Source organism: Channa argus, chromosome 13 (assembly GCF_033026475.1).
Source record: "Channa argus isolate prfri chromosome 13, Channa argus male v1.0, whole genome shotgun sequence".
NCBI classification, from domain to species: Eukaryota; Metazoa; Chordata; class Actinopteri; order Anabantiformes; family Channidae; genus Channa; species Channa argus.
The window spans coordinates 3,392,755-3,409,769 of NC_090209.1; the positions used below are offsets into that span (position 1 = coordinate 3,392,755).

At 40.2% G+C, this 17,015-nt stretch overlaps 1 protein-coding gene across 7 annotated transcripts in view; it reads right to left on the bottom strand.

Moving 5' to 3' along the window:
- nckap5l (NCK-associated protein 5-like) overlaps positions 1-17,015 on the bottom strand; it is a 39,156-nt gene that overhangs the window by 9,965 nt on the left and 12,176 nt on the right. For 3 of the 7 annotated variants that reach the window (XM_067526901.1, XM_067526900.1, XM_067526907.1), the window contains exons 2-3: positions 7,023-7,105; positions 114-254 (exon numbers count right to left, since the gene is read on the bottom strand). In XM_067526901.1, coding sequence (XP_067383002.1) covers positions 114-254 — 141 coding nt within the window. In that variant the 5' untranslated portion in view covers positions 7,023-7,105. The other 4 variants (XM_067526903.1, XM_067526902.1, XM_067526904.1 and 1 more) reach the window with 4 other exon arrangements.

Genomic DNA, 17,015 nt, shown 5'->3' on the forward strand with positions numbered 1-17,015 from the left:
TCTGAAATGACCTAAAGCCACTTCCAGGTCCTGCCAACACACAGAACCCGAGCATAATGACCCACATTCAAACGGAATCTGTTAAGCAAAGTTTATTTGGTTTTCTTGCTCACCTCCAGCTCTCTAAGTCGGTCCATGAGCTCGCTGCTGTTGTCCTCCAGATAAGACTCCACGTCTCCTTCCACGCCCTCCTCGTCTGAACCAAATTCCTCATCACACATTCTCTGTTCAGTCTCATCAGACATTGTTTTCATCTGCAAAACAAAAGGTAAAGCTTGAAACAGCACTGACACAACCTCTGCACAAAACACGGTTTGTACCTGCAAACACAAAGAAAAAACACAGGCAACTCTGGCAGATGAGCGACACTACGGGAAGGTCTTCTAGGTCTCACAGGTCACATTGTGTATAACCTTTGGCTGCTGTGTGCCATAGGCAAAATTACACATTTACAAAAGGCATCTCACTGTTTTTATTAAAACCAATGTGTAAACATTGGATTTCGGTTAAACAGTTAATGCAAATAGTTTAATCTTACAAATGGGAGTTAAAAGCTCTTTATACGCTTAAACATGAGCATCAACCATGTCCAATAGGTGGGAGGGGACACAAAAAACCTGCAACTAACTGTACATTTCATGTTTATTAATCTATTAATTACCTTTCCTGATTCCTGATTGAAGTCCAAACCCAAAGATATTCATTTACCATCAGATAAAACAAACCAAATGCACATTTATTGACATATTTGGTTCATAAAGAACTTTGCTGTTTATCAAAACTGTTCATGACTGATTTTCGGTCACTTGACAAGTGGCTCCTGCTGACTGTGTCTGAATTGTCCTCAGAAAGTAAACCTCACCCATCTGGTTCTCCAGACAAACCAAAACAAACACTGGCGACAGGAGTAAACTGAGGTCTGCTTCACATCAGACACCATTCTCATCTCCAAGAGTGACGTTAACATTATTACCACCATTACACTTTGTTTTTACTCTGTTTATCTGACAGCCACAGCATTTTGCTTCAGCGCTGCTTAAGAGTTTGGTGCTCAACACAAATATGAACAGGGCTATGATATCTCTTAGGTTACAGAGCTTGTTGACTCTATAACACATTACCTTACTGGATATTGAGGATTACTGAACAAACACATTAATGCTTCAATCCTGCATTGTTTCAAATGCTCAGACTGGTTTGAATGAGGAGCTTTTGTGTCCATATTCCTCAGCTTTAGGTTTGTAGCTTCAACAAATCCACAGATCAAACTGCAGCACCACACTGAGCTCACAGGCTGCCTGAGTCTGCTAGCGTGGTACACTGCAGAGCACATGGCTGAAGACCAGTCTAGTAGGCACGGCTCCAGGTGTGTGTGTGTGTGTGTGTGTCAGACCAGAGCAGGGCCATGAGGGGAAGGAAGTGTGACATAGACCCAGATCCCACTATAGCTAGAGGGAGGCCAAGCACTGCCATAATGTTAAAAACAAGCACACACACATTATAGAAACTAAAAACCGACTTAAATAAAATATTAGGAAATCTGCACGTTATAGTGCATTATCAACCTTTTTGTAACGGCTTTCATTTTGCTTTGAAGTGTGAGAAATCAAGTGGGACCAGTTAGAGGTTTTATATGTAGTTGGGGGAGTTTTTTAATGCACAACCATCTAGTACAAATGTTCCTTCGTCATCAATGTAACACAAATGGTCAAGGAGTGTATATTAATAAAGTTGTAGTAAAATAATGACGATTATATCCGTTTATTTTGGTGGAACCAGTATTTACAAAACCAATACTTTAAACACTTACACGAGAAATAACATCCACTACTGAGAAATAGTCATTAGCCTCCAACTGTTTAATCAAAGACCTGCCAGGCCTTGTGTAACTAGAGCTGTTTGCAAAGCGTTTACAGGAAGATTATTGAACATCGTCAGCCTGTGGACTGGGAACCTGGACTGACAAACTTCCACAGCACCATCCGAAGCATAGGGTGCTTGTGTATTGAGCTGCGATTGACTAAGCACAGCCGAATGTACACATATAATGGAGGGCGGATCGATGCGGCGCATCTAAGAACGGAAGCAGATATTAGCCATGCATTTGACCTTGAATATACTGATGGGTTATAAATACCAGCTTTTTCCCTTCACTAATGCACATTAAAGCCTCGGGCAGCAGGGCCCACAAACATGCATGCATCTCTTTGTATTTGCCAACAATCACGTGGAAGTGATAGCGTGCTCCAAGGGACAACAAAATGGATGCTAAATATAACAACAATATGGTTCTGTTGCGGCTGTCGCTGTGGCTTCTTTTGATGTGAACAGTTAACGTCATAGTGTTGCTTAAAACAGGTTGTTTTCCATTTATCTAGAATCCAGCAGGGCTCAAAACCACTGCTGAATCCAAGTCCTCTGACATCCGATCAAATGATGAAAAAACACAAAGGGGTTTCAGTCATTATTAAGCAGACGTCACTTCCCTCCTCTTCACACTGGGTTTCTACGTGAGAGAAACTTCTACAATACTAGTGCTGGTTTGAGAATCACTGAATGAAACCTACTCCACCAGTCTTTTGTACCAAACTGTGAGGACACAAGGTCCAAATCACGCTATTCTTTCAGCAATGAATTCTTGTTGCCGTTGACCTCAAGACTATCTTCAGACACTCGAGACGCTACAGTGTCTCTAGGGCTGGACAGTCTGCTGTGGAGGCTACAATGACTTTTCTGAGTAATAACAAGACAGTTTAACAGCCATTCAGTAATTATTTACACTCCACAGCAACTGCAACTATCAATTATTTTGTTTTTTGTTTTTCAATTCATTTTTTTTGCCTGTTAAAGATAACAAGTAAAAAAAAAAAATGTCCATCCCCCCGTAGTTTGCCCTGGTAGTTTAAGTTGAAGTGTGATCTAAAGGTGATGTCTCACTTTTTACTAAGACCTACTGAAAAACAAAGAGAACAGAAAACAGAAGCCAAACCTCAGACAGGAAAAGCTACAACCCCAGAAATAGACTGTGATCAATTAATTACTTTTACTCTACCTCTACTTTAATCATATTAAAACTGTTATTATTTATCATCATCATCATCTTGTATTGCTGTATCACTGCAAAGATTTTGATAAATCAGTCCATCCATTATCTATACTGTATATCCTGCTAAGGCCTGTTTAGGGGGCTGGAGCTGTTCCAAGCTGTCACTGGGCATGAGATGGGATACACCCTGGTCACCATCTATTATAAGGCCACACAAAGAGACTGAAAACCACTCACACTCAAAGTCACGTCAGGAATTTAAAGTCATCTATGTAAAAGATTCATGAAACATGTAAACTCCACAGTGAGGCCACAGCCAGCAGCTTCATTGGTACCAGGGACCTTCTAGCTGTGAGCATCAGCCTTAACCCCTCCACAACAAATCTGCTTCAATGGAACCATGTGCCCATGTTTTGATGAAGAGTTGTATATATTTTCATTGTAAACGCGTCTGCTGATTAATTCACAAGGTAACAGATACATGTGCTGTATTTGTATTGTGTCGAAAAAGTCAACAGTCAAAAATACATTCACCAAGGTCCAAGATGACGTGTCCACAAACCACAGGTACTTAGTTTACTATCATATGAAACAACAAAGGCAGTCAATTCTCACATCTGAGAGGCTGGAACCAGACCGTGTATGACAAAAAAATCAATTTACCCTAATACCTAATAGTGAAAATGATGAATTATCTGACCTTTCAGCTCTAATTTATGTCTTTTGTATTGTCTTGAGTGTATTTAATTGCCTTCTTAATTCCTTTTTAACTCTGATGTATAGCACTTGAAATTGCCTTGTGGCTGAAAGGAGCTACACAAATAAACCTGCCTTACTTTAATGTCTGACTTAATTCCTCTGAAAACACTGAGGGAAGAGAAAGCAAATGTGCATGGAGGGGGAGAGATAGTGAGAGAAAGTACTGCTGGCTGTTCTGTGAACTGCAGTTCAATCATCATCAAGGCCTTTTGGTTTTTTTCATTTAGGAGCATGGGCCTGGCCTGTGCACACACAGAGGCTCATTGACAGGACAGAGCAGGGGCTCAGTGAGTCCCAGTGGGGCTGCCGTTCCAAGGAGCTCCTTCCACCAACCTCAGCTGGCAGACTTACAGCCGCTGGAGCTGTCAGAGGCCAACAGAGAGAAGCCACGAGGGGAATGCAAAGAGCGTTAATGTTGCTGCTCTCCACACTGCACTGCTGAGTGGTCGCTCTGCCCGGCAGGATGGGCTTCATGATCCCACCACTATGAAACAATGTAATCTCCTTAGTAAAAGGAAATCACCATCAGGAAAAAATGTGTGTCCATTATGTATGTTAATTCTGTCAGACATGAGACGAGATGACTCTCACAGACACTTGAATGGTCGTAAGTACAAGGTAGACTGTGTATTTATATACACCTTAGTGCTGAGGGTGAAGTACTGCACCCACTCAGACAAACAATGGACACAACTGAGCTATTTTAGTACACATAATGGAATGCAGAGATAAGAAGCTGTATTAAAGGGGGATTCCTGTGTTAACATTCACTTTGTGTTTGAAAAATAACATTTGAATGGAAAAAGTGTGCTGACCTGTGTGTGCATATTCTCCGAGGGGTTTACGTTGCAACCCCATTCTCATTTTCTGATTTTCATCTGTGAAACTGTCAATGCGCTCTTATTTTATCCATCACAAGGAGTAGTGCTAAGCCCGTCAAAACAGCTGTTTTACGTGGCTCTTGAGCTTTGACAAAGAACTAATTGAAAAAAAAATAAAGATAATGTCACCAGGGTTCTTGGCTGCACATTTTAAGTGAGGTTTAAAAAAATGGGCAAATATAATGAAGATCTAGCTCTTGTTGAATTTGATCCACACTAGAAACTAAATTCACTTTCTTGTTTTACTTTCATCAAGGATCTGATACACCTGACTTAAAACTTAATAATACAGATGTGGCTGAAAGCCAAACCAATACGGATGCATAACGTTGCCCAAAGCCATTCATTCATTCGACAAAAGAAAAAAACATCAAGGACAGAGCAGAAAAAAATATTTAACATAAATAAACATTTGCTAATAAATGCTACTGTAATGTGATTTTTTGTTTTTTGTCGAAAGTTATGGGGGAGTTGGTGCTATTTTTACAGATTTATACATCGTCCTGTTAGTTTAGGAAACAAACTTCCACCTTTTTCTGATATTTAAAGGAAAAAAACAGATTGATGGATTATTTCAAAATAAAATCTGCAGGTTTATCAGTTATAAATCACAAATGGTTGCAGCCTTTAATAGGTACCACGACTGGAGAGGTCAAAGTGTCACAAGTGATGAGACACACAAAAGCTAACGTTTATGCCACAGTTATTCTAGAGAGGGGACATAATTATGAAGCAATAAAATGGGCTTCATAAGTGTATGTTTTGTATTTTGAGGCTAAAAAAAAAAAGAAGGTATACGTCTAAACACAAAGAAATCAAGCAAAGGATGCTTGATGAAAGGAAGAAAGAAGAATGCAACAAGCAAACGGTTAAGAATGAAGGTCAAAGCCGTCACAGAGCTTTGTGTTTTGTTTCTGTAAATCCATCCTTATCGAAAACACAGCCACTAAATCTGACATTGCCAAGTGTAAACAGAGTGCAGCGAGTCACGGCGCTCGCAGCTTTAAGTTCCAATCACTGAACAAAACAGAGAGGATCATGTGTTCGCCTCTGAGCCAAAGCAGCATTTGGGGGTTTTGTTCTGTCTATAATGATTCGAATGGATACCTGTGCCTGAAAAATGTGAGCTGTGGGGACACCGGAGGAAAACTAACATGTCATCTAAGGCAAATAAATAGTCATGGTATCCTTTAAAAAAAATTACCTGGTGGGGACTGCAGCAAAGGTCGATCTTACTTCTCATGGGTGTATACTGTTTTAGTAAAGTGTGTTTCTACCAATAAGCTGATCGACAAACATGAGGATATGAAACAGGAAGAGCCAAAAAACAGCAAGTCCATGAGTACTTCTTCTTTGTCTTGGTCCATCAGAAGCTGATTCACACAACAAACTGTAGTTGCAATAACTGCTTGTCAGTGAGTTGATCCACAGAAACTGAATCAGTCAGTCAAACTGTTCCCTTTCCATCAAAAATGCAAAACATTCTCTAGTTCAACCTGCTTAAATGTAAAATGTATTCAGTCATATTCAATATCTTCAGGCTTTGGACAATTGGTGCGACAAAACAAGCCACAGCAAGCACAAAAATTATGGGTAGAACTTTTTTTAACAATTGATCTACCAACTGTTACATATTGTGATAACACATAACAATTAAAATGGTGAAAAGTAAAGTTGAAACAATGTGTCACCTTATCATATGGTTGTCAGCTGAAAAGGAACCAAGTGTTGATTACTGATTTATCACTTCAGGGACTTATTCTAGCATCCAGCATCTTTAAGTTGCAGGTTCTCAGTTGCATTTCTGGGTCTTTTTTAAGCTTATAGTGGGACAAAAAAAAAACATACCTTAGAGCAGAACAATTAGTCTATTGATTGTTATGCAAATTAAATGCCAAATTTATATTATTGATTATTCCTTTATGGCAAAAGGGTCACAGCTTTGATGGTTTGAGCTACTTAGGATTTATAAACACTAAATTTATTAGATTTAGGTTTTGAGCTGTCAAAGGCGAGCAAATAAAAGTTGCTACCTTTCCTCAGTAAATTGGGACACAACTAATGGGACATTTTCGATCCTATCAGACGGTGTTTTTTTAAATAAATAACCAAATAATCCAGAAAAACAACTGGCAGATGAATTAACAGCTTAAGAAAATGTTAGCCGCAGTGTTAAAAGCTCTTAAATATCATAAACTCTGGCTTTTAAAAATTGTGGTTTTTACTATATTGAGACGATCTGTAGATTAATTGATTCCAGTATCTGAAGCCCTGTTGAAAGTGAGACATCAGAAAATCAGCTGACGTGTTTTAAACAAATGACATCATGAACTCACATGACCAGCTGTTGTTACGATCCTTGAAGAGGAGTTAGTCACTTGGTCAGGCACCTCTGTCTCCCAACAACAAAACCACGGAGCTGAGGAACAGGAAAACACATGGACACACGTTAATAAATAAATTCCCAGCCTCTTTTTTTGTCCACAGATAAAACGTCCTGACCTCTCTTCCAATCCTAGCGTGTCTCTTTCTAAATGATACACTTACTGATAGTTTACACTTGGGAAGGGAGAGGGGCATTGGAGACCAGTGTCCTCTGCCATGGCCTATGGCAGGCAAAGGTTACAGCTCTCATCCACTCTGCGAGTGAACGGGAAACCAGGAGAGGAGGAAAACGCTCCACTGCCCTCGGGAGATACCAGCGCTCAGCAGACACCAGCCATGCCAAGACCACAAGCCCCCCACTCCCCTATCTCACTCTCCTCTCGTCTTTCCTTTCATCTGAGACATGGTAAAGTGTAATGAAAGAAAGATGGATGAATAATTCAGCAGACAGTGTTTAAGAAGTCCCCTTTTATGTCCTCCTGATAGCACAGGATGCACCGCCACACTGATTTTTTTTTGTTAAGTTTTAGTCCAATGTGGGATTCCCCTATTAGCCGAGGTCCCTGTTAATTATGTTCAGTTGCTATAAAGGTTTCATTTAAATGGGACACACTGTCTGCTGCAGCATCTCCACAGTCTCCAGATACCTTTAAGCTCAGAGCTGCAGTGTTAACTCTTCATTTCCAAAAGCAGTCTATCACCAGGGCCTGATCCTGTTAGGTCTTGTCAAACTGAAATGGGATTAGAGGTGTTGAGCATCTGCCCTCTCAATCTGGGCTTTAAAGGAGCAAGAGCAGATCACCTGGTCTGGCTGTGTCCTCGTTGGTACACCTGGTCCGGGGGGAAAAAGTACTGACCGCGATCCGTCATGAAACAAGATCATAAACACGGCGGATCACAGGGCCCAGAAATGAAAGGCACAAGAGACATGTACGGATGCCTCGCACCCGGACTTGAACTAATAAAATTACAATTTTCCAAAAGGGTTGATAAGATGCTGCAGATGAGGATGAGTACCAACGATTCATAAAATGAGGGCAAAGCTAAAGAAAAAAAATTCAAAGGCGACTCAGCTGAGGCAGAGAGCAGAAATGCACAAAAGCTTCTTAAATCAGTCAGTCGCACTCTTGGGGATTTGGCATCGGCAAGGATATGTCAAACACCACCCTTTCCATCTGCCAATCTGGAAAGGCCCACATTGAAGTTCTTGCTGTGTAGGCAAAGTGTGTAGGAGGGAGATGTAAACAATGTGACAAAAACCTAAATCCTCACGTGGTGAAATTAAACAAGATCGGGGAAGACTGAATCTTCCCTCCCTGACAAAAAAAAATGTAGGCCAAAGTTGTTGTTTTTTTTTTGCAGACATACCATAAAGAAATGATTGTCTGCATCATTAATAAAGATGCAGATAAATATCAAAGAGGCAGAGAGATGCGCCTGAGACAGAATCGGGCTGGCGGGCTCCCTCGGTGCTGCTTCCTGTCTTGATGTTTGGCTATATGAACCGAGACGAATCGTAGCAATATTTGGGATGGGGAACAGAGGCAGGAGAGAGAGAGAGAGAGAGAGAGAGAGAGAGAGAGAGAGAGAGAGAGAGAGAGAGAGAGAGAGAGAGAGAGAGAGAGAGAGAGAGAGAGAGAGAGAGAGAGAGAGAGAGAGAGAGAGAGAGAGAGGACGTGGGGGAGGGGATAAAGGAGGGGAGCTCCCTTCCCAAAAGGGCCTGAATGGTTGGATGTGCGCCATGGATGTCTGTGAGCAATCAAACCCAACGCAGGGATCCTTCTTAAATCTGTGCCAGGTGATCTCCACACACAGGAAGCACATCACGGTCTCTCCATGTCTGATAGAACACAATCACTGGGATGTTGTTTTCTCACACGTTCAAACAAGAGGCAACATTTAAGCTGCGTTTTCTGCCACATACACATTTGGCAGATTTATGACACTTTGTTCGCTGCAGAAAAAAAAAAAACAATCCCACATTATCCTGTGTTGGTTCGGCCAAAATAAAAATGACACAGCGTGGAAACTGGGGTCTGTTCTCTCCTAAGCTACTGTAGCTCCCATATTGATGCTAACATAACCACACACCGCAAATCAGACCTGCCCCGGGAGTCACCCCATGTCCATTTACATTAGCTCGACACCACAAAACATAACAAAAAGTGTCCCCTCACTGTCATGCTACTTTGTTCACACACAAGCAAAACTCTGCCCCAACACTGCTTCACAACAGACAGACGAGTGCGAGGGCCCCACATAACACCATGTCAGCTGTAAAAATGGAATCAGCATCTACAAATTTCAGGTCAGCTCACCTTGCTCTTGCTGCCTTTTCAGTCATCCAGTCACAACATCTGACACCTCCTCACAGCAGAATGAAATGTAAGGCACCAGAAGAGAAAAAATGAGAGAGAGAGAGAGAGCAGAAGAGAGGCCACAACCTTACATTTCTGTTTTCCGGCGGCAGAGGAGATTATTTTCCCCCCTGTTAAAAGTGCCGTCACCCTTTGAGTGTGACGAGGAAGCCGGTTTCCTCTATGCTCCAGCTAGAAAAGGCCTGTCCTTGGTCATGTGCATTGTGTGTGTGTGTCTGTGCTGTCTGCAGAGGCTGCCATGTCTCCCATTGTTCCAGGGTGAGGGAGGCAGGCTTCCTACCCCAATAGACCCTGCCTACTACAACAGCTGTAGACCAGCCCCCACCTCTCCGCCACTCTCTCCCTCTCTCTCTCTCTCTCTCTCCCTCCCCCCTCCTCCTCCTACTCCAACTCCTGCCTCTCTGCCTGTGCTGCTGCTGCTAAAACATTAACCCTGCAGCTGCTGGCTCAGGCTATAAAGATGGGGAAGTGGGGGGGGGGGTATGTTTCAAAAGAGACCCTACCATCCAAGCGGACAAAGGAAAGTAACAGAGAGAGGATATCCGACAGCCGGGCTGAACTGACAGGACTTGTGTACAGATCCATTCAGTGGCCTAGAAAGAAAACAGGCTCTGTGCTAAGAGGATTGTCTTTCTCAGTCACATTGGTAATAAGTGTTGGACTGAGTCCTGTGTGATTGTGCTGAGGAAAAGTTGCTTGAAATCTTAATAAATTCACATTTCAAACAGGAGATACGAGGCTGCAACTAACAATTCATTTTAAAATCAGTTGATTTGCTGTTTATTTTCTCCAAGCATCGATAACACGCTCGAAATGTGAGAAAATGAACACAGCAACTTGAGCTAACATGTTCAAATTGTCCCAAACCTAAACAGCTACAACCATATAACAGCAGATACTGCTTATCTTTGAGTTTAAAGAACCTAAAGAATATCTCACCATCTATTATTCCACCGTAAATTAAATCATTATTAATTATTATAATTATATAAGGTATCTGTAACAAGATTGTTTGATTCCTATGATAACATGCCCTAAGCTTCTTTTTGTAGTTCCTAATGAGGCTTGTTGACATCTCACCTCTTCTTGAGCCCTGTGGGTGACACAGTGATGGGTTTCCATAACACAACTGTGTCACCTCCCCAAGTTTTCATTTGTGAGCAGATGTGGTATTTTGTCTCACTGTTCCAGAGGACAATCCTTTGTATAGTCTTTACCTCGATTATGCATGGTGGACACTTTCTTACTTAGTTCTTCAAATAAGTCCCTTCTTTCTTTTCCCATTCATGTTCAGTGTGTTGCACACAGATGGTAAATGGTCTGCACTTATATAGCTTTTCTACCTATTGGCACTCAACACTGCTTCTCATTCACCCATTCACACTTACAACCACACACACTCAGACACCGATGGGGGAGCTGCTAGTCAGCTGGCCAACACTCACCGGGAGCAACGAAGTTAGAGTTCAGTGTCTTGCTCAAGGACACTTCGACATGTGACCGGAGGAGCCGGGGATTGAACCAACAACTGTGAGATTGATGGACCGCTCTACCTTCCTGCGCCACAGTCGCCACAATATTACCGCACCAATGTTTTAAAGCCATTTTAAATAGGTCAGAGATTAAAGCCAGATGAAGATATTAATCTACCACTACCATTAACTTATCGTTCACAATTTGGTTCAGGACAGAAATTCCCTATAAAATACAAAGAGTCCCGGAGATTTCACAAATGTGTTCTATGACAAACCAAAGACATGTAAGTACCCATGACAGAAGAAAAAAATATAATCTTCATATTTTTAGATGCTTGAACAACTTTACAGAATTTCACACTGTAACTGTTTTGTTTATTAATTAGTCTAAAACTGCAATGATTAGTTTAGGATTATCAGTAAGTATTTTCATCATTTATTAGTCATTACTCAAAACTCTCTAGAATTGTAAACATTTTGGTCAATTATGAAAAGCAATCTAAAGAAATCAAGCCCCAGTTCTAGAAAAAAATATTTTTTTCAAATACTATAATGAATTAGTTATTATCATTATTATCTAGCCCTACAATAATACATTTATTTTTGTTGAATAGTTGTCTAATTGTTTGGACTAGAAAATGTCAAAAAAATAAAAGTCTTTCCTAAATGTTTTAGTTTTAGAGCTTATGTCTGAACAAAAAGCCACTTAGATTCAAATTACTGTGACAGTACTAAAAAAAGTTCTTCCAGAAATCTGCAAATATTTTTTCTGTGAATTGTCTAATAACCATTTAAGTTTTAAAATGTAAACTATGTAAACTAATGTCACAGAAGTCAACAATAAAAATTACTAGTTTTCTCCAGGAAAAAGCTAAATATATTCTGTATATTCTGTTTACTATTATATGACGAAAATGTCTCTAAATCCTCATATTTGGGACCTGAGAATATTCTGCTTTAAAAAAAAAAAAAAAACATTAATTTTACTAAACTAATCTTTGAGCTCTAATGCTGCTATTTATTCAGTGATTCAAAAGCAGCAGCTATAGCCTACTGTGTTTTATCAGCATATTGTTTTGTGTAGTGCTGCATACTAAAGAAATACTTTTATGGCAGTGGCCAAACAACTTCAATACTATTGAGTATACAAAAAATGCCTTGGCATTAAATACATAAGGATAGATAAGGAGTATATCTCATGAGCATCAATGAGTCAAACATTTGACACTGACTTGTAACCTGTCCATTTTGCATTCAAAATATATTTATTGTTTAGATTGTTTCCCCTTTTTACAGCAATTGTTAGAGTGTGTGTTGTTAGGCTGTGTTGAATCAGATTTTACGACTGCTTGATGTGAAATATTACTACACTACACTGTAGTGTAATTTTCCTTTTGTTACAATGTAGAATTTGGTAAAAAAGAAAAATGTGATTTAGGTACTTTAACAGTTGGTATTAATAAAAGGGCTCAGTTGGTAGAGCGGCCACCTCCCAACTACAGGGTTGGAAGTTTGCACCCCACAACACAGAACCCCAAACAGCCCATCCCCATCCACAGCCCCGAAGTCCCGGTCCCAAGCCCAGTAGAAATTGGGGAGGGTTGGGTCAGGAAGGGCATCCAGCCTGTGCCAAATGGACATGCAGACACAATGATCTGCTGTGGTGACCCTGAACGTACAGGATAAGCCAAAAGGACACACACACACAAAAAAAAACAGTTGCCATTAATACCAGCACTGGAACATTTTTAACAATAGGTAATTGTCAGTTTTTTTTTTAGGTACACTATGCCAAAACTAAGTCAGTCTAATCCAGCAGTCCTACTGTAAATCCTCCTTCATGAAGAATAAAACTGATTTAGTGGAAAGAAGCCAAGGTGACCATTTAAAAATAAAAATAAAGAACTGTAGCATAATGTTATTTTCTTGTTGAAATGGATTTTATAAAAATTAGTCTAAAAACAAAATGTATAATTTAGAAAACCAGTATCAAAATACCCAGTTCTAGTGTTGTGTCGTATCTTAACTGGTCAGCAACATTTGTGTCCTCCAAGCATCTTACTGTGGTTTATGTCTCCAGGTTTTCACCCTGTGTGACTCATTTGCTCTCCTTGTTAATGAAGCCACATCATCCTCATACCCCCAGACATACCAGACACACTAAACCAAGTCTGATGACAAAATGACTGGGAGCCAAGGCAACAACAACAGGAGTAAGACAACACAGGGTTTCATAACCAGAATGTGGGTGGATAATACAATCAAGCAATAATGAAAGGCAAAACGTCTCCTCAAGTCACTCTGCAAACAATATTTCAAAACAGATCTATATGTACGCATTGAAAAGATTGTTACTTTGACCCTAATTGAGCAGACAAGAAACCTGACCTAAATCAACTTTGCCCCCCACCAGACTTCCTATGATCAAAATCAAGTGCCCCAGGGTGTTCACGAGTGTCACGAGTGTCCGTTGTTTTAAGCTATTGTCTTTCAGATTTGACCAAAAGAGTCTAGCCAGTTTGCTGATTATAGCAGACCACCAGACAAAAAGATGTAGATAAATCCAAAATGAAAAAAAAAAAAAACTATCAGGGAAACCCCCAAAGACACATCACTGCACTAAATACTATCAAAGGAGCCTTTGGAAAAGTGCACAGGTCATCAAGAATGATCAACATCAAAGAAAAACACACGACAGATGTTAAGCTTCAGCATCAAAAATCACCCAGATCAAAAGAGCTTGTGTCCACTGAAGATTTATCCTCTTATTACTAACACACATGGCCGTCCTGCCCAGTCCATCCTTGTGGCCAGTCCTCTAATGTGTGTCCACCTAGTGGCTGATAAAGAACATTATCATCTCTTTAAACTAATCATTGCTTAAAGGACAGGTTCACTACTTTTCCAACTAGATAATCTATAATAAGATAAACTATCAAGTAAGTAACGCTGAGGTGGAACAGTTGATTTATTTATAGAAATGAGTGACAAGCTGAATTAATCATAACGAACATGAAGTAAGACCACAGAATGATGTATTTTCATCACGTACATCAAAAAATACATCCTGTATTTTTTGACGTACGTGATGAAAATACATCATTTGAAAATACATCCTGTATTTTTTGACCATCATTTTACTGGAGCGCTTTTAACTGCTTTGTCTCACACAAATGTGTGAACATTTTATAATGTTCATGTACAACCTGAACCCAATTCATGTTTTTGTCTCAGCTATAGCGTCTGTGGTGTAAATTTCACCATCTCCCAAGTCAGTGAAGGTCTGGGTGGACTTGTGTATGTAAACTAGACGCCTGTTTGTTTATGCGTCAAGGGTACAATTTAATTATTTCCCATCCTTGAGACCGTCCCTATAAACTGGTACACACATTCATTTTTATGGAGTTCAACTGAATACAACAAACAAGGATGCTCTTCTTCTTGCTGGTACTTGAAGCATGTCCACGTGTAGTATGAACGGAAGTGTCCTCAGTGCAAGTATTTGTTGCAGGGCAAGTGGGTATGAAGAAGCCTTAAAGAAGTTTCACTGTGGTAGTTAGAGCAATACAATTAATTAATAGTAGCTGATGTAATCTGGTGCCACTGATGCCAGTGAATTAAACAACTGCAGCAGGACACCTCCTAACTTGTTTTTGCCAATAAAAATAACATGGAGAGGTAAACGGTTTAACAACAGATGTGCTGGCATCTTAATATTTAACAGAACAAAAAGGCACAAACAGAAAATGTTCTACTAAAACGTTGGAAGATACTGTACCCAATGGATTTGTCAAAATGTGTCTTTAGAACAACCGTCCCTCTTTTGATATCCCTCCGACTGGAAGCTTTAATAAGTAGGGATCCATTAATGGCCAGTATAAAAAGGAGAAATAATAACAGCTAGTTAAAACTGACTTCATGTACATATAGACATGACAGAGGAACAACCAGAAAGCAGCAAAGCACAAAAGCAGTTACCTGCTGGTGAGCAAAGGCCTGTCGTGTGATTGTCATAGTTCTGCTGTGTCAGACATTCGCGCACACAGACATCTGTATGCGATGAATAGGACATTGAGGAAGTCGCCTTCTGAGCAGGTCGAAGGCTGAACAGACCGACATGACCTGAATGCGACTTGGTCACATGATCCCCTAAAGCTAACACAAGGGATTGAGAATAACTCAAATAGACCTATTGTCAGCCCCTCTGCCATCCACTTCCCCACAAGTGAGGATCTTCATTGATTGCTGAAAGTACGCATTGCTAATGTGAACATAAAAGAGCAGGACCTGAAGAATGTCTACGGGAGATGTAAAAATGTGTCTTGTGTCTAAACGTGGAAGAAAACTTGCCATGGAATGAGGGCACTGGATACTCGCATTTGTCAATGCAAACAATATGTAAAGCAGCACTTGTCACTGTGTCGTCACAGTCACTGACACCTCTTTATCAAACAAGTCTTTTACATATGCAGTTTCTCATGTCCTACTTACATAATGTGATTACAAGGGGAAATCCTTCAGTGTCTGCTCATCAAAAAAAAGCTGGAACTTGATTGAAAATTCAATTAAATGCTTGGCAAAGTCGCAAAACAAAATAATACCAAAAACACAGTTGGTGCTGGCTTCTGTGGTGTCAGGATTAGCTGGTCGTCTTTGTCCCATATGACAAGAAGACAGACACATCACATATAGTTGTAATAAAGTAATGCAAATCCAATCCAAATGCAGGCTGCTGCAGCTATGTCCCTTCACAGACATCATTGTACTAAGTGTGAAAAAGTAACATTATAGGTGGGACAAATGGTCAGTGCGTTAGCCGTTTTAAAATTTGGTTTTCTGGTTCAGTCACTTTTCAAGCTCAATGCCAAATAATTTGCTGGTTCCAGTTTCTCAAATGGAAAATTTTATGCTTTTCATTAGTCTTGGGAAACAGTAAACTAAATATTTTACACTGTTGGTTGGACACAGCATGCAATATTTTTTGCTAATGTCTGACTAGAGACTAAAATATTAATCACACAAACGTTTTTTAAAATTTTGTCAAATGATCATTGTTAGTATGCTGCTCTAGTAAAAATACAAAAAGCAGTGATTCGTTAGCAGATGTCCACCGTTTGTGGTCAGATGGCGGATGAAGCGAGGGAAGTGTCAGGGAAATTCGGAATTCAGGGTTGTAAATCAGGCTCATAGGGCACAAACCCCCTTTCAGGGGCAGACAGTTTAATGGGCAGCTATATGCACAGATCCATGTGTGAGCCGAAAAGCTAATCCAGCCAGAAGAAATGTGAAACTCAGGCCTCTGCCAGGAGATGAGCAGGGTCTGCAGCTGGGGCTATGAAAAGCCCTGGAAGAGTAGGTACAGGCCATTTGTGTTAATTTGCATGAAGCCTCAACTTGGTCGAGCCTCATTAGAAAGTCGGGAGTTGTAGTCAAACAGCTATTATCAGTGGCTGTCTATTGTCTGGTTTGCAGCTCTTAGCTATTTGTGCAGCGTAAACAGAGACAAGACGTTATCAGTCAAAAAACGTGTTGACGGAAATTAATGATAAAGACTTTTCACAACTGATTAAGGTCCTGACAAGATCAACAAGCAGAGAGCACAATTTAACAGTTAATAATTATAGTTTAGTATTATAGTTCATCTACACTAATTTATGAATCATTGTAGTAATTTCAAGCCCAAATAGTTGTTGCCGTAAACAGTCTGCCTAAGAACTGTGATCAATTATAATAAAATATAACAATAATATATATTTGATAAAAATGTATGAAAAGATTACATTTGTTTTCCCAGCTAATGTGCGAGGTTGAACAAGACACTGGTGAAGCTAGACAAGTAAATCCAGGTCATAAGCTGCCGTCATGTTCAGTCTATGGAGCTGCTGGAGCAGCACGAGCCCAGTAACAACATCAGTTGGATGTCCAGCTATCACCACGGTAACAAAAACAGCTCTAGTCAAAATGTATCAACAGCCAAATACTGTCCAATCAGCCCACTAGGAAAATGGTGTTATCGTTCAGAGATGAACCAACGCTTTACAATCATGGGTGTATTACAAAAAGTGGATATTGGATTAAAACACTGCACACA